This window comes from Bufo gargarizans, chromosome 2 (genome assembly GCF_014858855.1).
Source record: "Bufo gargarizans isolate SCDJY-AF-19 chromosome 2, ASM1485885v1, whole genome shotgun sequence".
Lineage (NCBI taxonomy): Eukaryota > Metazoa > Chordata > Amphibia > Anura > Bufonidae > Bufo > Bufo gargarizans.
The window spans coordinates 354,504,632-354,532,022 of record NC_058081.1 but is presented as its reverse complement, the minus strand read 5'-3'; the positions used below and the strand labels follow the sequence as shown (position 1 = coordinate 354,532,022).

Sequence of the window (27,391 nt, the reverse complement as noted above, 5' to 3'; positions counted from 1 at the left end):
AGTGGTATACTGCAATCATACAAGTTAGAAATTCTGGTTGTTATATATTGAATTCATTTATGACACTTTCCACATTGCATCAGAATAGAGAAAATGGCATGGAGAAAACTCTATATCCCGATCATGTTTTAAAGGGGTTGTGCAGCCGTTAATATTGATGAGCTATCATCAGGATAGGTGATCAACATCTTATCGACGGTGGTCGGGATCCATGCCGATCAGCTGTTTGAAGAGGAGGTGGTGCCCCATGCAAATGTTGCTTCCTGTTCATTACGCTACATGTTGTCTTGGAAGCAGGGGCGTCGTTAGGTCAAAACATTCGGGGCTTGAGCCCCGGATGTTTTGATCAGTGCCCCGAATGTTATGCTGGCAGTCATTTCCACACAATCTCCTGCACAGCCCGGAGCCTGACTCCGCCCACTCATGTGACTGATCATGTGCTCCTGACATCATGAAAGGTCCTTTTGCCCATTAGGAACTATCATCTCCTGAGGTAGGACATGTAAATGGAGCATTTCTAGGTGCATGTTTTGGTTGCATTCTGCCCCCTGCCCTGTACTGTGCACCCCATGCTGTATTCTGCCCCCTGCCCTATGCTGCACTGTGTGCCTCCTGCCCTGTACTGTACCCCCTATAATGCACTGTGCCCCCTATGTTGCACTGTGTGTGCCACCTGCCATATACTGTACCCCCTATAATGCACTGTGCCCCCTGCCCTGTATTGTGCCTGCTATGCTGTACTGTCCCCCCTGCCCTTTAGTGTGCCCCCTATGCTGCATTGTACCCCCTATGCTGCACTGTGCGTCCCCCCCCCTTGCCCTGTACTGTACCCCCTATACTATACTGTGCCCTGTACATTGCAGCCTCCCTTCTCTGTCTCTAGTGCTTGCCACTTGGCACTATCATGGCACACTAAGGCCGGTTTCACATCACGTTTTGCCATTCGTCTAATGCAGGGGTAGGCAACCTACGGCACTCCAGCTGTTGTGAAACTACAACTCCCAGCATGCATTATTTCTCTACTCTTCTCATAGCTCCCATAGAAATGAATGGAACATGCTGGGAATTGTGGTTTCGCAACAGCTGGAGTGCCGAAGATTTCTGACCCCCGGTAATGTATGCATAAAATGTATATGTTAACAGGTGACATTATACGTTAATGTATATGTTTTTTTTTCTTTATTTTTACAGACTTTGCAGGATAGAAATACGCAGTGTGCTGCGCTTTTGTATCCCATTTTCCAACGTAAACATCAAACGGATGGCAAAAATGTGATGTGAACTCTCCCTTACATATGCACATATAGGATGCCAGGATAGTCATGGAGGGGGGCCCCATCCAAAATTTTGTTGTGGGGCCCAGTCAGTTCTAGCTACTCCCCTGGCTGGCAGGGCCGGCCACTTTGACTCTTCTGCGCTGCGCAGCCCCGCCATCCTAATCCGTATCCTGCAGTAACTGAACTTTAAAACAGCGCCTATGATCTCATTACTATCTTACACACTCAGCTCTGGAAACATACAGTGCTCACTGACGTTACGCGCCTGCTCCTCCCACTAGGCGGCGCAGGCTCATGACGTCAGTGAGTGAGCGCCGCCCGCACTGCCTGTTACTGGAGCTGAGTGTCTAAGTCAAGATAGTCATGAAATGAGCGCTGATTTAAAGTTCAGTTACTGCAGGATACGGATTAATGAGGGGATGATCTGTGGGGTTGTCCAGATGGCTAGGCAATTCACAGTAGTAATTAACCCCTTTCAGAAGTCCTCCATTCACTGAAGGGGGGACTGCTGAAAGGGGTTAATAACTACTGTGAAGGGAGGACTGCTGAAAAGGGTTAATAACTACTGTGAAGGGGGGACTGCTAAAAAGGGGTTAATAACTACTGTGAATGCCCCTGGGGGCGTGGCTTCATGGGATGGGGGCATGGCTTCACAGAAGGGGCATGATACAATGGGCTTGTGCCCCGGATGTTTTCAGACCCTAGCAACGCCCCTGCTTGGAAGTGCAGTATAATTACAAGTACTTGCTATATTAACTTGAATGGAGCACATATAATTACACTAGGCCACCACTACAGGGAAGACACCTCGTAGTGTGAAGACCACAAAGCAGCGCTCGCATGGAGAGCCGCCTCCTCGTTCTACAGCTGATCGGCAATGTGCCAGGTGTCAGATCCCCACCAATCAGATATCCTGATGATAGGTCATAAGTATTAATGGCTGGACAACCCTTTTAATCTAGGTATTGGTTTCAGCAAGATATGTTGTGGTCCCTGCAATCTTCTGTTGCCGCTCATAAGACATGCTGATATGTACTACTAGAGAGTGGATGATGTCTTGTGTTGTGTTCAGAGGAATCTACTAGAGCACACTTATGTATTGAAAGCCATGCTAGTATTTTAATGGTGTGTTAATTGTATATACTTAAGCTTGTTTTATTGTCAATGTATGGTCTCTGATGTGTCTTCACCTCATCTCTTACAGCTTAAGAAGTTGCTTCTTTCTCCAGCACAGACACCCACAGGCTTTGATACACACAATGAGAGCAGCTCTCGACATCAAGGAACCTCAAAGGTCCGTCTTCAGCGTCAGTGTTTGAAGGTAAAGTCAGTTTGTGCATGTTCTTGTTAACATTGGCAATGTGATGGGTGTGAGTGTAGTTCATTTTCTTTGTATGTACTTTTGGGAGAATGTATAGTTCTAGGAAGATCATCAGTGTATGCCAGACCTTTCAGCATTCATCAATTTGGCCATAGGCATACAGTATATCCACAGTACTTGCCATTCTGACAGTTTGTGTAGTATTTGAACTTTGGAGAGTGGAACCAGTTGTGCCCAAGGATACTTGGTCATTACTGATTATGAGTTGTTTTGCAGGTGGAGAGTTCAACAGAAAGACCTGCTGGCATTGCTCAAGCACTGGACAGAAGCTGTAGTGAACTGCACAGGCATTTGGTATCAACCACATGTGTCCCTCAACCTGCAGCTAAGAATGAAAGCAATAACGAAGAACACCAAACAAATGAAGAGGAGCACAGTGAAGATGAATCTGCGAGCTCTTCAGCAGTGTTTGCTTTACAAGGTCAAGAGCCACAGTTCACCTGTGAGAAGGAAAAGCAAGTGGTGGTAGACCTCATTCGGTATATGCACACCTACTGCCTTCCACTCAAAAAGCATCATAGTGATGAAAAACACCAGCAATCTAACAGTCTCTTGAAGAGACGTAAAAGCGATTCCACACAGTCCTTGCATACTTTTGAAAATAAAGTAAACTTGGCAAATGCCAAAGGGAGCTGTCTTGCATTGGGCATGGTTAAAAGGACAAGGCGAACCCGGTCTGGGTCCTCCATTCTGAAAGAACTCCTAGCAAGAGACATTTGTGAGGACGTGAGCAAGCCATACCGGCTGGCACAGCCAGTATATGCAGCATTCTCTCATTTATCTTGTAGCCATTTGCTCCAAGATAAAATAGAAGGAGGGTTGGGGAAGGGGATCAGACCTGTGCTTGAAAAAACTGTAAAGCCATATCTGGCTCTCAGGAAAGAGGGCCAATGTATAGGGGCAGATTGTGGAAGCCCAGCACAAAATGCTCTAGAGCCGGTGACCAATAAATCTGCTTCTAAACAGGAATGCTCTGTTTATGTGAGACGTTCGAGCAGACTAAACCCAGAGTTCTGGTTTAATGAAGAAGCATCCCCACAGACATGTACAGCACGGAGAGATGCTGACAGCCAGCCCCCAGACGCACAGAACCTCTGTTTGACATTGGAACCTTTTGTTGATGAAGAGCAGGTTGCTGAAATAGAAGTTGATGAGTCAAATCAAACAAATGGCCAGATAGAACTGGACAGAGCACTACTGGAGTTGGATATCCTTGAGAGTGATGCCCTTGAAGCACACAGTGACATTGTCAACCAACAGTATCATCCCCTAGGTAAGACAGACCTGAAAACTGGTTTTGACTAGAATAGCAGTTTGAGATTATTTGTATCCATATTGAAGATTTCACACACTAGAATCGCAGGTATATAGTGTAAGGGATTGCTCTCAAGCAGGGCGGCGATGACAGATATCTTCTCAGACAACGGGTTTAATGTCCAAACTGTGCTTTACTTTCTTTGGCACCACAGCAAATACAGGTTATTCCTTCCCAGTTATAACTCACTGGGTGAGGTGAGGTTCCAGCACCACCAAAACATAAACAAAACAAAGTAAACCCCTGCCTGTCTGGGCTCTAACTAACACAAAGTTCTGAGCTAGCTCACCTATTGAGCGCAGGTCACACTTAGGGAATCAGACTTCCATAGCTAGCAAGCAAGCCAGCTTCCTAGGCTTCTTCAGGCATAACTCCTCAGACTGACAGCCTGGGATGTGCTTTTATTTCCCCCTAACGATCCCAGCTGGACTACACCTGGGGATCGCACATGCCCTGGAATGGGGGGTGGATTGGGGAGGTTCCTTCTATCAAATCTACCTTCCCAGTCCAAATAAAATCCAGCCCTTGAACTTTAACCAAAATAGCTCCAGCAACTACGTTTGCTGAAGCCAGGGCCATCTTCCTGGATGTTACTTATCTCACCCAGTTGAGGAACCTGGGTGGGATATACACCCCTTCCCTTTACCGTACCACAATAGCTTTGGTAAACCTGCATCAATACCCTCTTATGTTTTTTGGACTTGCATCTTTTAGTGAGAATGCCAGCTCCCCTCTTTTTTTATGTCAGCATATCAGCAGACACGGATAATATAAAAGAGCCAATGCCTTTTCTACGATAGGCAGATTACAGATGGTCATAAACTACAACCCGCATCTGATTTACTTCTGAATTTTAGGTTAAGAGCATCCATTAAATATTCCATTGTTTATGACCGAAAGAATAGCACTGTGCCCGTGGGGTCCGTTAGTCACTGCTGATGTGCCTTAAAGGAGTTGTTGCTTTGTGGACTTTTTCTACAGACCCCACAGTGTGGCTAGATCCACTATGGTAATCATACTTATCTGACCTCTGCCATGGGGTTCCAAATCCATCGCTGCCCCACCAGGTCAAACATCAGGTTTGACGCCAGGTCATGTCACTAGGTCACTGCTTTGGCCAGTCTTTAGCTGCAAAGCTCACGTGACCCAGCTTCAAACCAGATGTTGACTTAAAGACCCACAGAGCCAGAGGAGCAGCAATGCAGTCGGAACCCAATGGATGAAATCAGGTAAGTATGACTACCATCACAGGTCTGCTGCGTTCTGTAGAAAAAATCCACAAAGGTGTACCACCCCTTTAAGTATATATTTTTTACTTAAAAAAATGCATAGACAACAGTCTGGTGGGGCAAAAGGTTTAACCCCTGTGGATGTTGGGAGTTTAAATTTGACGCTGGCTCAGCAGTCACCCACCATAGCCGACGGATGACTACTGTGATCAAAGATAATGGTAATCACTGATACATAACCCCTTAAATGCTGCAATCAGTAGTGACTGAACCCTCATCACTCCCCTGCGGCAAAATCGCAGGGTGCCAATCTGTTGTCATGGCAGCCTTGGGTTTTGTGAAGGCTCCAGGCAAGCCATTGTAGTCTATCTATGAGACGGAAGACGCCACAAAGTATTTTTTGTATAAGTGATTAAACAATCGCATGTTCAAGTCCCCTAAGGGGACTAAATCTAAGTATAGTATAGGTATTTTATCATTGATGGTGTAAAATATCAAAGTGCCATTTTTTGGTCACCTTGCTACCTAAATAGAATAAGAAATTGTCAAACAGTCGTATGAACTCTAAAATTGTAGCAATAAACCTACAACTTGCACCACAAAAAACATGACTTATACAGCCCTGTAGATGGAAATATAAAAAAAAGTTATGGGTGTTAGAATATGGTAATGCAAAATGATTTCTTCAATGTTTATTTAATTTTTTTCAAGTTGTATTTTGTAAGAAAACGATCTATATATGGTATTGTTATTATCGTACTGACCTGCACAAAAAAGGTAATATGTCTTTTTTACCACACAGTGAACATGGTAAAAATAAAACCCAGTAAATACAGGGCCTAAATACATAATATGATAGATTAAATGGTGCCATTAAAAAGACAACTTGCCCATGTCATATAGCTATGTGAATGGAAAAGCTAAAAGGTTATGGCTCTTGGAAGGAAGGAAGAAATAAACGAAAAGTATTTATGGTGCAAAGAAGTTGAAGATTTAATCTTTCACATAGTTTGAATTTAAATTAGTCAGCGGCCTTAAATATTACATTCTAAGCACTTTATGAGTGATATATCAGTCATACGCACATGGTGTGTATATGGAGTAGGCTCGGATACCCACTCTGTAATACAGGTGCCACCTGCCGGGATTGGAAAAAAACTCCAAATCTCATCATTTAACCTCTCAGATGCTGCGACCACAGCATCTGAGCTGTTATGCCTCATGCACATGACTGTGTCTGTTTTACAGTCCACAAACGATGTATTCCGTCCATGTTGCATCCTAATTTTTGCCGAACCATTGACTTTAATGGGTCCGCGGTCCGCATTTTGCGGACATATATAGGATGTGTTCTATGTTTTTGCAGAAAGCACACAAATTATACATCAGTTCCATCAAACCAGAAGACTACATAAATCTTAATATCTCAGTCCTCCACTGACTGAGGGTTGTATGTACCCCTTAAATCTTTTTGGCACTGTACAGAGATTTGTTACCAAAGATCTGCCACAATCATATGAGCAAAAGTCCATTCTAATCAGTGTGCGTAGAATGTTGTCAGATTTTCAGGAACAGAAATCTCCAAGCAGTGCCAGTGGGCAGTTACTTCACCATTGTGATATTCTCATGATAAATCAGAATAGGATTTTGAATGACCGTACCTTTCTATGTTTCAGTATTTTCACCAAGTGATATGCCTTCCTTGACAGTCTAGGCAGTCAGCCCTAAAGGATACATGCATACATCTGCGTCCATGTACTCCATGTGAAATATGCACTGTGATTTGATTAGTAAATGTGTAGAAACAAGATGTGAAGTATTGGTAATACTGTGTATATATACAAAGTAGCATGTGTTGGCGGAGCTTCTACAAATTTTACAGTGAAAGTTCCTATTGAAGCAAAGAACAGTGTGTTTTTCAGCATACACATTTCATAATCATCTCTCGTATGGTACAAATAATTGGTATTTCAGCATTCTGGTCAGAGCAAGTGTTTTATCACTAGGACAGCTTTTAGTTTTCTGTAGGCTGTAGCACCATCAGGTGGGGAGACTTAGTATTGCACATATGACATGAATGTATTTTGTTATATACCAATACTTCTATAATTTTTACTTTTATATTTTCAGATAATACCAGATGCTCTCCATTGACTTTGACTGAAACGTAAGCATAAATTATATACATACAAATATGCATATATATCTTTTTTTTTTTTTTTATTATAATTTTTTTCTTAATTTTATTTTTTTGTTTTGATGGGGAACGCATAGTTTAATGGTATGCCACTGGTTAGGAGGCACATACACCTTTACAAGCCCATTCATAAATTTGTAGGCAATGCAATTGTAGTAATACCATAAGATTTTTTGTTGTATTGTACATGCACAATGCTTCCTACCGCCACCTTGTGGAACGTTAAGTACCGTATATCTCCTACCTGTTTTTATGCTGGGATGTGCTATTGTCAAACAATTTGTAGTCCATATAAAAGATATGATTAAGAACAAACAAGCACGTTTTTGTTCATTGTGCACTCGCTAGACCATGGGTGCAATCGCTTGGGTTACTGTTGCCTCATGTAAAAGGCTCTTGACTTCTTGATTTGATCATCTTAAAGTAGTATTCTGGCCTTTTAATTCAGACATTGCATAAACGTGCTCATGATAGCAAAGTAAATCTCCTATATGCTTAATGACATCATATTCTTCAATATTTGCATATAATTTGCCCCATCTGCGCAAAGTCAGCCTTCTCAATATACTGTATTGAAACTATGGATTTAAGTCTGATAACACAATAAAGAAAGACCCCACTTTGATGTACCTCATGGTCGTAAGTGGTGATTCTGTGCTCACTTGGAAATATGAAATTAACTATGTGATTGCTATGCTGTGGTTTCTATGCATAGTATGATTTGGAATGTGGGGAGGCTCCGCAGCAAACACCTTAAGATTATTATGTGTGTGGATATTGGTTTATTGGAGTGGGTCATATTCTTCAGGCACATCTGTGTTCAAAAACCCTAAAAGCATAGCCGATGCCTGAGGAATGATGGGAAAGCTAGGAATCTTTGACACAGAAAATCGCTTACCTGTGTTATTTTACAGCAGCTCTGCATTTGAGAAGAGAACTTTTGAGCAAGGACTTACTGTTGAGCTGTGTGGGACTGCAGGTACGAATCTGTTTGTTACTATGCACTTCCCCTTTATTGAGTCGTGTTGCAGTATTTTAGCAAATTGTTATATGAATAGAATTACCACTGCAGGACAGCCTAGTGAATTTCTGTGTGGTGGTCTTAAAGCGGTTGTGCACTGCAATAATATCGATGACCTATTCTTAGGATAGGTCATCAATATCAGATTGGCGGTGCAGTGTAATTACTGCTCATTCCATTAAAGTGAATGGGACAAGAAGTTGTAATTATACTTCACTGCTGCTACTGTACAAGTTAGACAGGTTGCAGGTAAAAACTGAACATGAACCGTACTCTCACGAGCTTGACGGTCTCTTCAAACACTGACCGGTGGGGCTGCTGGGAGTCAGATTGATAACCTATTCTGAGGGCACATCATCTGTATCATTACAGCGCACAACCACTTTAAACTGAAAACATACAATAAGTCTTAAAAGTCTGATCTTAAACCACAATGATTTATTCAGACTGTTGCATAGAGAATAAGGCAGAGCTCAACATTAGGTGATACACCAAAAACCCACAATTAGCACAATTACATGCTTACCTGGTGGTGTTAAGCAAGCCACAACAACGGAAGAGGGGTATAGCAAGGGCTTCAGAAATGGAAGAGTGGGTCAGCCGCAGGGTCCACATGATCCTCGTCACTGGATGAAACCAGATGTATAAACAGTGAAGCCAACTAAAAAGATCACTGGAACCCGCTCTTGGTCGAATAAAAGCGGTCTTCATTCAAGTGATGATTAAAAGACATAAAACGTTTTGAGGTCCTGCCCCTTCCTCAGTTACAAAGCATGTACTGATTGTTCTTTGTAACTGATGAAGGGACAGCACCCTGAAACGCGTTTTATATCTCGACTTTTAATCATCACTTCAATAAAAAAACAAAAACTTTTATTTGATCAAGCGCAGGTTCTAGTGATCTGTTTAGTTGCCTTTACTATTTATTCAGAATGTTGTCAGGTGTTCAGTAGAGCGATGCTTAGAGCCCTTTTGTTCTGGAAGTCTTTGAGATCAGGCTACACTGGTCTAATCTTCTTACTAGTGATGAGCGAATTTCAATCGAAAATGATTCAATCTCCCTGAAAAGCTGTCAATTACATTCTGGTGTCTTTGAAAAGATTTGGCTTTAATTTTTATTCTACAGAATCAGTTCTCTCATCTCTACTTCCTACATATATCTTGGATCTGTTATCTGGAAGACCCAACTAAGCTTTACAGTTCCTTCTTTTTTTCAGTGAGGTGTGTCCCGACATAGTCTGCCATTGTTAGCACTGATTTGGGCAACTTTAAAGTTCGTATCGTCAACCTCCAACTGGTAACACCCTGAAGTCAGTTTATTCATAGGAATAACAGAGGAAAAACACAGCACAGAGTGCTAAATACATATGAGAGTGCTAGAATTGTTATTTAATGCAGAATGAGGCAGATCGGGTCTTTCCGATCTATCTTTTTGATTAAGCATGCTCAGTATGGATTGCATATACTATATAGACTGTTAACAATGCTAACATTTATCTTTTCCCCCCCATAGGACTAACCCCACCCACTACTCCCCCATACAAGCCTGCAGAAGAAGACATGTACAAACCAGAGATAAGTCCGGAATCTGTAAATAAAGGTCCAATCATGAAAGAACCTGCTGAAGAACCTCTGTCTGTAAATAGGAAGCTTTCAAAGAAGCAGCCAGAGAGGACTGAACTATTTGCACATCTGAGTCGAACGGAGTCCCTTGCAGCAAACTCTCTGTCCCTGGGAATTAAAAGGCCATTTTCCCGGTCTTTTGGAGACCATGATTATTGCCAGGTTAATAAATCCGAAACTCTGGTCCAGAGAAAAGTACTGAAGTCTCTAGATATCCCAAGATATAGTGAAAAGAAAAAGAAGCAGCCGGTACCTCAAGTACCACAGAGAAAAATCACTAAAGGGTCTTTAACCCAAGACAGTAAAGTGTTAAAAGACCATGAGATTCGAGCAAGTCTCACCAAGCATTTTGGGTTTCCAGATAATACTCTTAAAGAAGAGGATGATGTTACATGTATTAACCCTGAGTATGACTCTGTTTTTGAGGACAGTGACAGTGACTGCAGCTCTGCTGATGAGGTCTGCCTGTCACCTATTAGAACAAAGTCGTGTTCTAGAAGGAGTCCCCAACCCAAGCTACAGAGCTATCGTCCGAGTCAGACCTCTGCTAGAATCATAAGCTTGTCTGACAGCAAGAGGACAAACAGGTACACTTATACTAACCAACTTATCTAATGATGTGGAACCATCCCAACTTTCCCCACAATGGCAGAAATAAGGGGACACTATGCACTTGATCCTCTGTTACTTTTTTATACTTTAAGTGTTACTTAGGTGGTCTCTGTACTTTCAACAAACTTTGAATAAAACAGTAGTGGAGGTGACTATAAGAAACTTTGTATTATATTTTATAACTGTTCCTCCCACTTTGCCCATTTCTTAATGAACATTCTTTGATAAGTCAATCCTAGGAGACAGGTCTGACTGGTAGCTCACTAAAGGAACAGATTAGGAGGGGCCTTCCAGGCTTGAAAGTTAGGATACTATTATAAACAGATGGTGTTCCTTTGTTTTTGGACAATTTTAGTAAAGGCGTTAGAAAAGCAAGGTATATTTTTTAAGAATATGGTCTGTTCTCTGGAATGAGATAAACTGCGCAAAATCTGGCCTATATACACTTGGATATAGATATATATGGGTGAAATGCCTTGGTCCCTGAGATATAAGGGATTGTATGAATCTGAACGTGGCCCAGATTTTGGATAGCTTCCCAGTAGAATTATGATAGTAAAAATGTTTATTTTGCCACTGTGGCTACATGTTCTAATAGCCCAGTATCATCAGGTACCTGATAAGATGTATAATTCTTTGGATTCTATAATTTTGGAAGTCATCTGGAAGGGGAAGCATGCACGATTCAGTTTTAAGAAGCTAAACGTACCCATGCACATTAGTCTAAATTTGATCAAAATGGACCATTTCAAACAAAATGATCATTCATCAGGTGAAATTTTACAATGGATGATCATTTTAGCCGACCCATGACAGACAATCATTGTCTGAAGAGGCATCGAAAGATTTTTCATTCAGCGAAAGATCCTCTATGGACAAAGGATCGTTCTTTTGGAAGAACATCCCCAAAACGATCTTTCATCTGTCGCCCAGTTTCACGGAGTGTCTAGGGGCAGTAAAACGTGTATGGCCGTGTCTGAGAAATAATCGTCCACAAGATGATTGTTCAACCATTAACCAACTTCTATCTAATATGTATGGCCACCTTTAGGATGAGTAAAGATTAAGGCACCATGGATGTACTGTAGTTTAATTACTTTTCTTCCTCTTAGGTCACTTAATTAATGAATATAGGTAATCGAAGAGATACATACAGTAAAGGGTAAAATTTGTGAATCTGTAATAGCATGGTATAATGTGTATATGGTTTTGAAGGCTGGGATATTTCAAGGAAGCAATGTGCCCACTTTGTGAAAAATATGGGAAAAAAGTGGAAACGGTAGGGGAAGGGGATTAATAACACTATCAGGTATAGAAGCATGGGGATATATATTATATAATATAGAATAAACATATAACAAAATATTCCAGCTCACCGCTCCACTCCATAGTCGTGCAAGGAACCCCAGGCAAGGGAAACAATTGTAGAAAAAAGAAAAAAAAAGATCCAGCACGCAAACTATGGATAAAATCCAGTTTCTTTATTGTAGTCTTTTTAAAATTCCATAGGCTGACCGGAGTATGTTGCTGTCTACGTGTTTCGACAATCTGTCTTATTAATGACTATGGAATTTTAAAAAGACTACAATAAAGAAACTGGATTTTATCCATAGTTTGTGTGCTGGATCTTTTTTCCTTTTTTAGATAATATAGTGTATTACATGCTAAAGTGTCTGTTTAAAGGGGTTGTCTAATATTGCCATTACTAAGGTGAGATGAGACTAAACCCCGACGACCAGCTGTACGGAAAACAGCCTTGAGCATCGGCAATGGATGTACTGTAGTGTGCTGAGAAGCGCAACCTCATGGCAATGAAAGGTATAAAAGAATTCTAAATGAAAAAAAGGATCTGCTTACATTCTGCCCATAGAAGACTATGGAGAGGTGAAGAGGAAGGATGAAGTGCAGAAATAGACAAAATACACAGACATGTTGACTATAGAATTCTTTACAGAGAGTAGGGGTGAGCTGTTAGAGGGAGAAAGGAGCATATTCCTAATATACCGTATATTATAAAGTTTTTTCCTGTATATTGACCTATACTGTTGATTATTGCAAAGTTTGTTGAAAGCATATTGACCATTTAAGTCTACTTTTTCTTGGGTATATAGACATATTTAGTGAAAGTAGCAGATGAAATAAATGCTAGGTGGCATCAGCTTTCTTTCTCTAACAATGCTTAGTTTGCAATAACCTTTCAGTCGGCCATATTTTATGTTCTCCAGTGCCGATACTTGGGCTGGATGCCTAGTATCTGGTCACAGTAGATGAGATGGCCCAGGGGTTTTCTGCAATAGCAGGAGTTACTACTTTAAATTATTCATTTCTGTGACATTTATTTTTTGCATAATCCACTTTATGGCTTCTCTGTGGGTGACAATAGGAAATGAATGTATGAATATATATACATATAAATATTACCAATTTTGATGTATGTTTCTTGTATCTGTTCTTAAGCAGATATGAAAGCAATGAGCAGAGACAGACTGGAAACTTGAGCCAGAGGCAAATCCAAGGGCGGAGGCAAAAGGCAATTGTGAGTAGTGAAGCATTCTATACATTCTGCTTTAACTCAGCCTTCACCTCAATGCAGCAAAGCAAGGAAAAAACACTTGCTTTTCAAACATCGTATGGGATCCTAAAATAGTCCATTTCTACCAGCCTAAAAGCTCAGCCTGTGAAGTACACCTGCATTAAATGCATGGCCTCTGACTACTCATAGTTGCTTGTCTACTGTGGAAGGCATACGATTCCCTTGTGTTAAACCAATGCTGGTAACTTGTATGCTGAAAATGCTTTTACATTGCAAAGGTGTTGTATACAGGGTCAGGCTGTAACAAAGGCCTTGGGGATATGATCTACTAGGTAAGCAAGAGAAATGCTCTGGAGGTCAGTGAACCTTCCTGACACAGCAGCTTTCCAGAAAAGTTCTCTATACATCAGTTGACCCAGCAGCAACAAGGCCAGCTGTAAAATTGCATGTGTGTATATATAGATATATAAATATATATCTATATATATATATATATATATATATATATATATATATTACTCCTAGGTAGTGTTATAAGAAGCCTATGTAAATACCTAGTGCATCTACAGATCACAGAAGTTGCTACTATAAAAAGAGGTCCTCAAGTCTACTGAGAAGCTATTTACTCCTGGATTGTTAAATCTAAGCCGGGCAGATTTTTCATAGCTGGCCACATTATTCTGCGTATGGGCTGGTCACATCGAGAGCTGCTTTTTTCATAGTTGCCTCATTTTATATGCAATGAGAGAATAAAGAACAATCACCACCAAAGATGTACATGGCCTTTAGGCCGCTAAAACTCAAATTCCGTAAGCCCAGCAAGCCTTCCTTGTCAGGAAAATATATGTCAGCTCTGCATCCCCTCCATGTCTTGTTTCCCCTGTCATATACCCCTTCAAGGCCAAGTGCACAAATTTCTTTTATATATCAGCCTTTTCTCCATTAAGTGCTCAGTGAACTGAAGGTTGTTCACGAAATTGGTGCCGGCCAAAGGCAAGTGTCATCGAAGATGAGGGGAAAATTGAACATGCCTTATATTCTCTCATCTCCGTTCTGATATTTTCCTATTTATAGTGCATGTGTCAACACTGTTACGTCTTCCTTTAAGTTCAGCCTGTGTTAATTTTTTTCCAAATATGTCACTAGTTCCTGGTCATCTACATATCTAACAAGTATTTTCTCAATTGAAGATGCTGCTACTTACTGTATATTGTGAAAAATAAATAGAACCAGGCGTTTGTACTACTTATTTACTATGAAGTGCTAGTAGACCACCATTCTCCCTTAAACCACCCTCTAAAAAAAAGTTTCATCTGTCCACTTACACAACCTGCTGAATGTACAGATTGGATCTTTGCCTCAGAAAGAGAACACCCAAAATTTACCTTGAAGGGGTTATCAGAGATCATATAGCACATAGAAATCTCTTTCTAACAAAGCTAGAACCAGCCCTGTACCTCACATGGATCCAGAGATCTCCCCATTCATTGCTCTGCTAGATTTATCAAGCTGACAGCTCAGGGGTGTGTCTTTTCTTCTGCAGCTCAGGGGGCGTGTCCATGATCTCCCTATCACAGCTCAGGAGGCATGTCTCAGCTCTCCCCATCAGCTCTGGAAGTATTGTAGTTGTAGGATGAAACTGAGCATGTGCGGCCATCTTAGTGAGCAGGATAAAGAAATAATAAAAAAAAAAACAGCAGGTGGCGCTATACAGATACATTTTATTGAATAAATCAGTGGCTATGCTAAATTTTTAATTGCATGCAATTACAAAAGAATTCACATCCAGGTGCTGGTTTTAAAACTAAAATATTTTTCGTGGGACAACCCCTTGTGTGAGGCTAAAAAGTGGATCTATACCAAAAAAGAAAACCAAAAAAGAAATTGTTTCTATAGAACGGTACATTTTTTATGCAATATTGAGCCAATTACTTTCATCATTACTGATGCAGTTTTACGGTACGTCCTCCCCGTAGTCAGATATCTGTAGGTTGCAGATTTTGACATTACTCATGTGGACATTGTGGAATAAAATGCTTCTTACCTAAGAGCCAACAGGCTCCACTGCTGCCTGGGTTTAAATGGACCACAATGTCTTTCAAAATTACACCGCTACCAGCCAAATTTATTGGAAATTCAATAAAGGAAGAGTGGTGCAAACGCTTCAAATTTTTAATGCGTGTTACATAATTCAGCAGGTTTAAATAGGATTTGTCATTTTGATTTTGGGAAGCGCCGACCAGCTGATCATATTAAATACATAATATATACATAATATATGTTGTACTTGGGTACGAGATGCTTCTACATGTCTGATGATTGGATATAGCAGTGCAGGAAATAATTGCACATTTAGGTACTAGTAACCGGTATAAAGAGTGGCTCCCTTGAATGTATGGTCTCACATGCAGATTATATTGATATACTTTGTAATGCTTGGCTATATTGTTTAGACTTTTGTAATGGTGTCCAAATAACACATTGAACCTTATGCTATGTGACTGGGGCCTGCCGACCCCTTTCCTCAAAGAAATTGTAGCGTAGGGTGGCAGAGTAAAATTATGTTATAATTAGGGATGAGCGAATGGACTTCGGGTGAAACATCCGAAGTCGATTCGCATAAAACTTTGTTCTAATACTGTACGGAGCAGGAGCTCCCTACAGTATTAGAATGTATTGGCTCAGATGAGCCGAAGTTATTACCTCTCGAAGTACCTTGGAACCGAACCCGAGTTTAGGAAATGTTTTTTTACAGTACAAATTAATTTATGAATCTCTCGAGACTTCCCGTAGCAATAACTTCGGCTCATCAGAGCCAATACATTGTTATACTGTAGGGAGCTCCTGCTCCGTACAGTATTAGAACGAAGTTTTATGCGAATCAACTTCAAATGTTTCATCCGAAGTTAATTCGCTCATCCCTAGTTATAATCTATGCTGTAAAAATGACTTCAGGGGATGAACTATAGACAGGCAGTCTAAAGATGCCAATAAAATTAATACAACAGCTCAGGCTTGATGATAAATGTAGTGCTTGGCTATATAATTTGTCTACCTTTATACCACCTATTAGTTGGCTTACACTGTGGCAGAATTTAGTGTTAATATAATGGTGTACCTTTTAAGACGTTGTACAGTATTTTTATATTGAAGGCCTTTCCCTAGGGATAGGCCATCAATATCTGATCGAGAGGGGTCAAACCCCTCACACCCCCACCGATGTGGCTCCAGCATCAAAACTACACTGCTGTGTCCATACTTCAGTGGGAGCAGCGCGGCAGTAATCAGCTCCGTCCACTACACAAGAGAAAGAGCCGCAATGTTCTGTTGTGTTGGAGCTGCTCCAGAACAGCTGATCACAAGGGTGCAAGGCGTTGGACCCCCACCAATCTGATATTGATGACATCGAATTAGTAGACAACCCCATTAGGCCAAGCGACTTTCCTGCTACGTTATGGGGGTCATGTCGTTGGCTTAATGGGGTTGTCTAGTGGAGGCATGGTGCAATGGCTTATTCATTTTTGCTCGCTTCTTACATAAATAGCTCATGCTTGCAAACTGCACCATAAATGTATCAAACATTAGTGCAAATTATACCACAATTCAGGCGCAGCCACAATAGTAAATGAGGGCTGATGTCTGTAAAATTATTAAAAGATAGACAATAATAGAAGGTGAATCACCAGGGGTTTAAGGATTTTTACTTCTCCCAAGTTACATTTGTAGCTTACATTTGTTCTTCTGCAGCTTGCTGTGAAGATCTTCCCTGGAACCTCTCTTAAGGTTATATTAGAGAGTTGCATCATCAGCGCTTTGTACAATACACATTTGTCATCACATGCTTCATGGGTGAGGGTGATTCAGATGATCTAGCAGCTCAGCAGCAGATCCCTTCACTCACCTTTACCAGAACATAGGTTACATAATAATTGGAGCCTGTATTCCACTAATGCCACCGGGCCGGCATTCACAGGAACTTTCGCTCCGCTCTGAGCTGCTGCTCTCTAGCATAATGTTTAGTGGCTCCCTTGTAACACTCATACAACTGACATTCTGACTTGGATTGTCCTCTGTGTTACAGGATGAAGGGCGCCTCATCTGCATCAGAAACCTTTCCAACAGCATTAATGCTAATGAGCTGAAGAGGAGGTTTGAAGTCTTTGGAGAGATCACTGAATGTCTCGTCCTTAGCAGAAACAGGTACAAGCCAAGTCTAGTAACTGTCCTCACCCGACCATACATATCATTTTAGTAAAGTCTTGAAGTTTTTCCTTCCTGTTTTGTATTCCAGGGGAGATAAATACGGTTTAATCACATATCGTTGTCATGAGGACGCTGTGTTGTCCCTAAAGAAGGGCACTTCCCTGAGAAAAAGGAATGAGCCTGCATTTTATATGAGCAGCGGAGGTCTCAGGCACTTTTTTTGGACTAAATACACTGATCTAGGTAAATTTATTGGCCATGTCTGTGAGAAACCTATGTCGTGTCCTGAATTTTCTTCCTTCCTCAAATTGTGGACCTAGCACACATATTGAGAACCTTAAAATCAACTTAATTTGATAGAAAACAATAATTTAGGCCTTTTTCTCAGTCATACTTCTCATGGTACTATTGAACTATATACAGGTCCTTCTCAAAAAATTAGCATATTGTGATAAAGTTCATTATTTTCTGTAATGTACTGATAAACATTAGACTTTCATATATTTTAGATTCATTACACACCAACTGAAGTAGTTCAAGCCTTTTATTGTTTTAATATTGATGATTTTGGCATACAGCTCATGAAAACCCAAATTTCCTATCTCAAAAAATTAGCATATTTCATCCGACCAATAAAAGAAAAGTGTTTTTAATACAAAAAAAGTCAACCTTCAAATAATTATGTTCAGTTATGCACTCAATACTTGGTCAGGAATCCTTTTGCAGAAATGACTGCTTCAATGCGGCGTGGCATGGAGGCAATCAGCCTGTGGCACTGCTGAGGTGTTATGGAGGCCCAGGATGCTTCGATAGCGGCCTTAAGCTCATCCAGAGTGTTGGGTCTTGCGTCTCTCAACTTTCTCTTCCCAATATCCCACAGATTCTCTATGGGGTTCAGGTCAGGAGAGTTGGCAGGCCAATTGAGCCCAGTAATACCATGGTCAGTAAACCATTTACCAGTGGTTTTGGCACTGTGAGCAGGTGCCAGGTCGTGCTGAAAAATGAAATCTTCATCTCCATAAAGCTTTTCAGCAGATGGAAGCATGAAGTGCTCCAAAATCTCCTGATAGCTAGCTGCATTGACCCTGCCCTTGATAAAACACAGTGGACCAACACCAGCAGCTGACATGGCACCCCAGACCATCACTGACTGTGGGTACTTGACACTGGACTTCAGGCATTTTGGCATTTCCCTCTCCCCAGTCTTCCTCCAGACTCTGGCACCTTGATTTCCGAATGACATGCAAAATTTGCTTTCATCCGAAAAAAGTACTTTGGACCACTGAGCAACAGTCCAGTGCTGCTTCTCTGTAGCCCAGGTCAGGCGCTTCTGCCGCTGTTTCTGGTTCAAAAGTGGCTTGACCTGGGGAATGCGGCACCTGTGGCTCTGGATGTTTCTACTCCAGACTCAGTCCACTGCTTCCGCAGGTCCCCCAAGGTCTGGAATCGGTCCTTCTCCACAATCTTCCTCAGGGTCCGGTCACCTCTTCTCGTTGTGCAGCGTTTTCTGCCACACTTTTTCCTTCCCACAGACTTCCCACTGAGGTGCCTTGATACAGCACTCTGGGAACAGCCTATTCGTTCAGAAATTTCTTTCTGTGTCTTACCCTCTTGCTTGAGGGTGTCAATGATGGCCTTCTGGACAGCAGTCAGGTCGGCAGTCTTACCCATGATTGCGGTTTGGAGTAATGAACCAGGCTGGGAGTTTTTTAAAGCCTCAGGAATCTTTTGCAGGTGTTTAGAGTTAATTAGTTGATTCAGATGATTAGGTTAATAGCTTGTTTAGAGAACCTTTTCATGATATGCTAATTTTATGAGATAGGAAATTTGGGTTTTCATGAGCTGTATGCCAAAATCATCAATATTAAAACAATAAAAGGCTTGAACTACTTCAGTTGGTGTGTAATGAATCTAAAATATATGAAAGTCTAATGTTTATCGGTACATTACAGAAAATAATGAACTTTATCACAATATGCTAATTTTTTGAGAAGGACCTGTATATGATCTTCTTTAAGGCAGAGTACTCATTAGTTAGTGAGTTTCCGATTATGTCAATGTTAACACCTTAAACATGTTACTTGCTTATTAAACGGAATGCATCCTCAGGAAATAGCCTTCTATATTAAAGAGGACCTGTCACCACTCCTGACAGGTCTGTTATGGTAACTACTTGCATTCCCCATGTAATGATAATTTTGGAGAATCTTTTATTATAACACTATGTTGTGCCATTCCAGTATAATTCCTACTGGTAGTTTATGAATGAATTGCCTGTGGCCGTCATTAAATATCCATCTGGGTGTTACCAGTTGGGGGCATGCCCTACCTAGCTTGCCACTGTCCAAACAGTGCTGCCAGTGGTAGGCTGTGCAAGGACACTTCCCCAACTGGTAACACCCAGTTGGACATTTATTGTAGACTGCTGGCAATTGATTCATAAGGAGAAGAAATAATAGACGAATGGCACAACATAGAGTTATGTGAAAAGATGTTCCAGAACTTTTATTGTAAGTGGGATGCAAGTAGACATCAGGAGAGGTGACAGATCCTTGCAGTTTTGATTCCACTTAGCTTAAAGGGGTTGTCCGGGTTCAGAGCTGAACCTGGACATACCCCCATTTTCACCCAGACAGTACCCCTGATATTAGCATCAGAGCATTTCATGTTCCAATGCTCTCCCTTGCCCTAGAAGGAGGCTTCCGCCCACCGATTTATAGGCTAGGGCAGCGCTAAAGCCCGCCCATTAGTGCCAGTGACATCACTGGGCTCACTGCTGGGCGGAAGCCTCTCCCTAGCAGTCCCTATGGCGAGCCCTGTATGTCAGTAGATCTACAAAAAATGCCTTTGCCCTGCGCGGTTTAGTGCAGGGCAAAGGAGAGCATCGGAGCATTAAATATTAGGGGGGCTGCCTGGGTGAAAATATGGGTATGTCTGGGTTTGGCTCTGAACCCGGACAACCACTTTAATAGACAAGCACTTACTGTTCTGTAGAGATCACTTTTCAGCAGTCATCTCATTGTCATCACTGGTAGGATTACAATTATAGATAAAACCACTGCATAGATAACACACGATCTACCATTCACAACAGGTGATGTCACAGCTTATCCACCTCCACTGCACAAGTCATAAATCATGCCTAAAAAAAACTCTCCCATAGAAGTCAATAAGTCATCTCCTGTCTACAGATTCCAGTGGTCCATGTGGCTGCTATTAAACATGTTAAGTGCTGTTAAAAACTGCTCAGGCAAGATGGCCGCCCCCATAATCATGTTTAGAAAACAGATTTTAAAAAATCTATGATCAGAAAATAACAATAGAAAAAATCCTATTTATTAGTATCTGGTTTTATTTACAAAAAAATATATTGGTATCTGATATTCGTTTTACCAACACTGAAACAAAGCATTGGGACAGGAGATTGTTCTGCTGGAGCGTCCAGAAGATTGTCTGGAGGAAAGTCTAGATTCCGATTTAAACAAGAATGTGTCCATTCGCTGGTAGCAAGGAGAACAAATAAAAATACATTTAGTAGGCTTCAGAACAGCGTAAATAAAGTCCCTTTTTACATGAAAGGAATTGATTTTACACATTTGACTGACTGCTGTAACTTTTTTCTTCCTTGTTTGATCATCAGATTCAAATGCAGTGGAGCCATCGTCGGATGGACTGAAGAGCAAGTACGAGTCCATGGATTTTGACAGCTTGCTGCAGGAGGCACAGAGAAGTCTGCATCGATGACAGCCTTATTTTGGAGGAGTACCTCAATACCTCAGTCAAGGCACTTCCAACATGTTTACGTTTTCGAAACAAAGTGGAATACAGATACAAAAAGACGTTATCCTTTTGAATTGATGTTTACATTGAACAAAGCTGCTTCTGTATGTGATCTTCCCATGGTGTTGCTGTCTCACTGCCGCATTTGAGTATCCTTGCATTTTTCGGGTGCATCTGTAGACATAACATCCTTTGCCCTCCCCTCGTGATTGCAGCTGTGTTCTCCAAAACATTTTTGTCTGTAGTGTGTAAAATGAACCACCACAAAGTCTTTTGTGAATAGTCTGTATTACAAAACTACTTTTAATAGAAAGAAATATATATTCTTTAAAAAAAAAAATTAATGTATTTATGGTTCACATGTACTGTATTTCATATTGTCGTTTGCTTCATTTTGAACTATGCACTCTAGTGAGGTGTTTGCAAAAGATGCGATTTAATCCTTGGCACGGACTGTACAGGTGGACAATCTGAAGGGGGGGCGTTGAAAACGTAGATGACCTTGAAGATAAAATCAAGTCAATGTGTCAGAATATTGGATCTCACCGTCTGGAGAGCCTCTTGTCCTTGTTGGTTTTTCCTCCTGCCTTTCCCACAGTTTTCTTTCTAGAATTTTAACCTCTCCTTTTATATTAGTTCAAATCCAGTCGGAAACTCGCACAAAAAAAATGAACTTAATACTATCTGACGTTCACATTCCTTTCTCAGAGTTGATGCTGAAGATGAGAACGTTTGTGCAGCAGGTATCAGTCCACCAGGCCCGTAAAGAAAATACAGTTTCTAGATCTGATCACCTTGGCATATGGTCCAGCAAATCGGAACGACTGACTTGCAGGCAGGATTTAATTTTGCATTTCAGGTGTCCCATAAATCCAGTATTCACCATCTAGGGTTGTATGTAAGTGCCCTGTATCCTCAAGTACCATACGTTCAGTGGATAATGTTTCCTGTTACATGCTTTCCCAAAGATTACCAATGAGATAAGCCTCCTTCACACCTTATGGTATGCATTGATTTCACGATATCATGATGTGACTGACAGCAATATACAGCTGGAATAATGCCCGCCATATCCTGACCCAGACAGCAATGTTCCTTGGTTAACATTTTAGCTTAGTATATAAAAGCCATTCTTTTTAGTGACTTGGAAGCGTTGTAAATAGCATCATCTACACTTGAGAACTGGGACTGCTGAAGCCGCTTTATATATGTTTACCAGGGTAGATTAGAATGTAGGATTAAGCCATTATGTGTAGTTTAGGAAACATAGCCTTATATAGTTACCGGTAGATACCGCCGGTCTTATTTTTTTATGTTTTGCCAAAGTTTCCAGCAGCTCCCGCAAACCCCAGGATTGAACATACCTCTTTGGCAAACACCTTATTGTAGATCTGCCTTTCTCTGTCATAGTATTCCCATACAACAATGATGTTTACATGTGATTGCTATATAGTTTACTGTAGGATACAATATAAATATCTATATATAAAGAAATATATATGAATATGATGTTGCCCTTAGGGTGAATCGTTACGTTTTGTGCTGTGCTGATAGATTTGAGAACAGTGTATGGAATAGTCTCAGAATAGACGTCTACAGTTTACACAAAGCACATGTTGCATTGGGGATTCAGTTGCGCAAGGATTAAAAATGGCAGTGGAAGGTGGGCGACTCCTTGGAGCTTATGCGTGGCCAGTGAATCCCCTGCTTCTAATGTCCTAGTAGTGCTTCCTTTTGCTGACCGACTTTGTCTTGCTCTTTATTCTGACAGTGGACATGATGGCAGAAGCTTTCATGAATATTGAGTCATAACTTGGTGTTTTGAGGGATTTAACTATTAAGAATTTATTTCCATGAGGCCTTTAGATATTGTTTAGCAAGCTTCTTGTCCAGCAATTATGCAAAGCATACACGCACAGGTAGTCTTATAGCGGGTCCACCACTAGTATCTGCATTAATAGACCATGTTCAATTATCGTTGTTTATTACATGGTGTGCACTTAACACCTATGAATGTATTTCATGGTAGCTTGTGGCCTGTGATAACGGTGACAAGGATATCGTTTGTGATTGTTGTATTATAAAAATTCTTTCATTTATGGGATATGCTTATAGTCTGCTCAGTTAGGTTATACAGTTTATTTCCAGATGGCTTGTCCTTTTTTGAATTGGGTTGGGCAAGTTTTTGCAAGTTTTAAACAAAGTACTTTGCAAGTTTTAAACAAAGGTTGATGCTAAAGGCTTATTTCCATCTGGACATTTTTGACATATGCACAAGATATCCCGTGAATGTCCGATAGGTGTAGATCTCATCTCGAAAACGGCATCCGCTAGATGGGGTCTCATTCTTGAGATATGTGTGGGTCCCACCTCTGAGACCTGCACCTGTTGGATATTTATTGCGAATGTCAAGATGTGAATATGTATGCTATGTTCTCTTGAAAAATTCTAGAACTGAAGGCTAAATGCCAAAATCAGTGAGTAGAAACTGTCTCGGAAAGCATCAGATTTGGGGGTGAGGTGGCATTGCTGGGCCTTCTATCTGTTTATGCAAAAAGCAATAGCCTTTGTGACTGCTTAATTGCCCGACCACTCAATCAACGACCATAGTGTTCAGATAATATCCTTTGGAAATTATAGGGATTTTCCAGGATTTTACTACTGATGACCTGTCCTCAGGATCCATAGGTCATCAGTATCTGGTCGATGGGGAACCCCCACCAATCAGATGTTTGAGAAGGCACCAGAGCTCCAGGCCTTTTTGCAGCTTACCAAGCACAGCGCCCTACATTGTCTAGCAGCTGTGCTTGGTATCATGCTCAGCCCCATTCACTTCAAGGATCATTGGGACCCAACAGTATTTCCATTAAGTATGTTATTAACCTTCTCAATGTAAGTTCTAGAAATTTGGGAATCCTTCAAGATAATTCAAGATCACAAATTATATATAGCAAAGTATTAAATATATGTCCGGACTGACATAATAGGTAACATTTTAGTTGAACTACAAATGAAATAAAAAAATATCTCATACATTAACAACATGGTTTGTTTAAATAAGAAAAATAAAGTATGTTCCAGTAGCTGATGAAAGTGAAACCAAACAGACTTTATTGATACAACTCCATAAAATCCATCATAAACACCATTGGTCACCGCTTACACATTTCAATAACTTTGAAACGCGTAAGCAGTCACTATGAAGGATTTTATGGTGTTGCATTCATAAAGCCTGGATTGTCTTTTCTTTCATTGAATAGTGAAGTGTACTTCTATTTGAACTGCTGCTTATAGCCTTACATGTCTGTGCATCCGCCATCACCGAGATGAGTTGACTGTATACCTTTGTATATGTTAAGTACTTACACTACTACATACATATGTATGTAAAGACTTGCCTAATGTATTATAGGTGTTATCTGACTGATGCTATTCTCCATAATGGACTGTTATTTTAGGATAATGTTGTCAACATCTCGCCCTGTATGATAGCATCTGGGGAAGCCATAACCATGTGAGCACATCAAAGGTAGTTAGCTTTGTTGCATCTTCACAAACATGATGTTTTAGCTTATTCAAATCATAAAAGCACCGTGAAGCTGTATATGGCAAATGGTGGAGTATTATTTTATAGTTCTTCGGGATCTATATTTTTTGCTAATCTCATTCATTAAATATCAGTAATATCTTCTTCATAAAGAAATCCTTTCTGTCCAATTTAAGAAAAAGCAATATGTCAGCTCCATTAATATGTGGGCTATGATGGTGGTAGTTCATCTAACTGAGCTAACAATCATTTGTAGTTCTGGCTGGTCAGAGATACTATTTCCTTAGGGCTCATGCACACGACCGTATTTTGCATCCGTGTGCGATCCACATATTTTTTTTTTCCAGATAGAACCAAGACTAATTCATTTCTATAGATTTGCAAAAAAATAAAAATAAAAATCTGTGTGCTGTCTGCATCCGTATGTCCGTTCCGCAACTTATAGAACATGTCCTAGCCTTGTCCTTATTGTGGACAAGAACAGTCATTTCTACTATATAGGAGTAAGAAAAATGTGCAGTACACGCGAAAGGTATCCGTATTTTGCAGATCCATGGTTTGTGGACAACAATACTGACACAGTCATGTGCATGAGGCCTTAAGCAGACAAAGTTTTTTATGTTCATATTATGGGGTAGCTAAGAAAATAAAAAATAAGAAATCTATTAATAATTTGTTTTTAAAATACACTATAACATCTGTTCACACTCATTGGGGACAGTTGTCTTATTCCTTTTTTTGTCCATTGTTTTGATGTGGTGTTGTTTTTTTTATTGTAATATAGAATGTAATTGTTTTCTACAGATTGGTTTATTTTCACCATGTACATACATTCCTGTTTCTTGCTTTGTTTGCCCTGTTTTTAAGGAGTGTCTAGTAGGACTTTGCCTTCTTATTCATCACCAATCATAAGCAATAGTATAGAAGAACTGGTTGCCCCCCTCCCTTATTGATGTTGGTATGACCATGCATTTGCATTTTGGAGTTACCTTGTTTAGCTTTCCAACCACAACTGTCTATTGGACCATGTTAGGAAGATTGTTGGTTTGGTGCTTTATGCTGGGTAGATGTGCTCCTAAGCTTTTACTCTAGAATGTAATAATCTAGATCATGGTGCATGGGGCATTACTATGAATAACATAAGGATGATGGATATTTTGTATATAATTTAATACATTTTAATAGGACGGTGTATGGTTTTTGCCACACCACATCAGCTGTGTTATTTATAATTACAGGATAAATCTATTTTTTTTAAAGAACACTGCTAATTATTGAATTAATGGTTAATATGTATGAATGATTTGTTTGTTGTTTTATTCATGGTAGAGGGTTATTTTTTCTTTTTATATTTCACTTTTTAATTTTAGTTGTATCTTTTTATTTATGTACCATACATTTATTTTCAGATGGTATGTATTGCCATGCCATTTCCTTTATTTTTTATTTTTAGTGTGATTTAACTGTCTACCTTATAAAGAAGAGAATGTTTTACTGTATTTTTACATTGTCAGATCCTATAGTTTCATAGATGATAATTTAACCAAAATCACTCAGTGTATTATCCAGTGAATATAAAATATATTTTAAATTGTGTAAATACTTTCTGGACTGGCTTATTTTACTCGAGTTCTATTCCTCTGGATAAGGAGTTTCTTGTTTACATTACAAAATAAACTGTAGAATCTCTACATTCATGTACTGTAAATAGCAATTGTGTTCAGCCTATGAATAAAACTAAACCGTGGATGGTAAAAGATTATCCACTACATCTGTGTCTTAAGTGTGCTTTGTTCTGTCTTTTTTGCATTTAAAAATGAGTCATATTCAGTAGTAGTGTTAAAGGAAGTATTAGATGTATATGTATATGCCCTTACATATATGCATATATATTGGCCCTTTTGCATGGGCCGGTCCAGGTGGTATAGGTGTATACATAGAGATGTATGTATGCCCCCTTGTCAGCATACATCTCTATGTATATAATATATATTTGTAGGTGGGCTTATTGCTGCCCATTCAGACCCCCAGTTTTATATATATATGTAGTTATATGTATACATCTTTATAGATGTGCCCCAAGCATCTATGAGTATATATATATATATATATATTTATCCCCCAGTTTTATATCTATGTAGATATATATATATATATATATATATATATATAGATGTGCCCCAAGCATCTATAAATATATATGTACAGTTAAACTGTGGCCAGAAGCTCCCATGGTTGCCCCCCCTCCCGGAATGTACTTGCTGGAGGGGAGAGACCGACAACTGGACAAGGACAGAGGATCCTCTTCAAAGGACAGAGGATCAATAAAGATCCTCTGCCCTTTGTCACCATCTCCGGCAGCGCCAGAGATGGTGTGCCTAACAGGGACATGGGAACAAAGAGTGCCCATGCCCCTGTGTGTCCCTTACCTCCGGCGCTCTAATCACAGCGCGAGAGGTATGCATCATCTTCACAGGCGGGAGGATCAAAGGATCCCCCCACCTGGAACCGTGCTCCAGGATGCGTGTGCTGCCGCTGTGACGTCATATCACCGCGCCGGCCCGCATAGATTGGGCGGAAGCGCGGGAAGACGGGAGCAAGCGCGGCAGTTCAAGCCATGCCACCCCAAGAGACTCAACCCCTGGACAGTGAGCAAGAGAATCAACCCCTGGA

General features: G+C 40.5%; 1 protein-coding gene across 4 annotated transcripts in view; it reads left to right on the top strand.

Moving 5' to 3' along the window:
• The window catches only part of PPARGC1B (PPARG coactivator 1 beta), a 94,781-nt gene extending 68,294 nt beyond the window's left edge, over positions 1-26,487 (top strand). For 2 of the 4 annotated variants that reach the window (XM_044280707.1, XM_044280706.1), the window contains 9 exons: positions 2,482-2,598; positions 2,875-3,931; positions 7,333-7,369; positions 8,314-8,378; positions 9,934-10,630; positions 13,113-13,191; positions 17,270-17,388; positions 17,480-17,634; positions 21,032-26,487. In XM_044280707.1, the coding sequence (XP_044136642.1) occupies positions 2,482-2,598; positions 2,875-3,931; positions 7,333-7,369; positions 8,314-8,378; positions 9,934-10,630; positions 13,113-13,191; positions 17,270-17,388; positions 17,480-17,634; positions 21,032-21,135 (2,430 nt within the window). In that variant the 3' untranslated portion in view covers positions 21,136-26,487. The remainder of the gene's footprint in view (positions 1-2,481; positions 2,599-2,874; positions 3,932-7,332; positions 7,370-8,313; positions 8,379-9,933; positions 10,631-13,112; positions 13,192-17,269; positions 17,389-17,479; positions 17,635-21,031) is intronic. The other 2 variants (XM_044280709.1, XM_044280708.1) reach the window with 2 other exon arrangements.
• Positions 26,488-27,391: the final 904 nt, after the last annotated feature.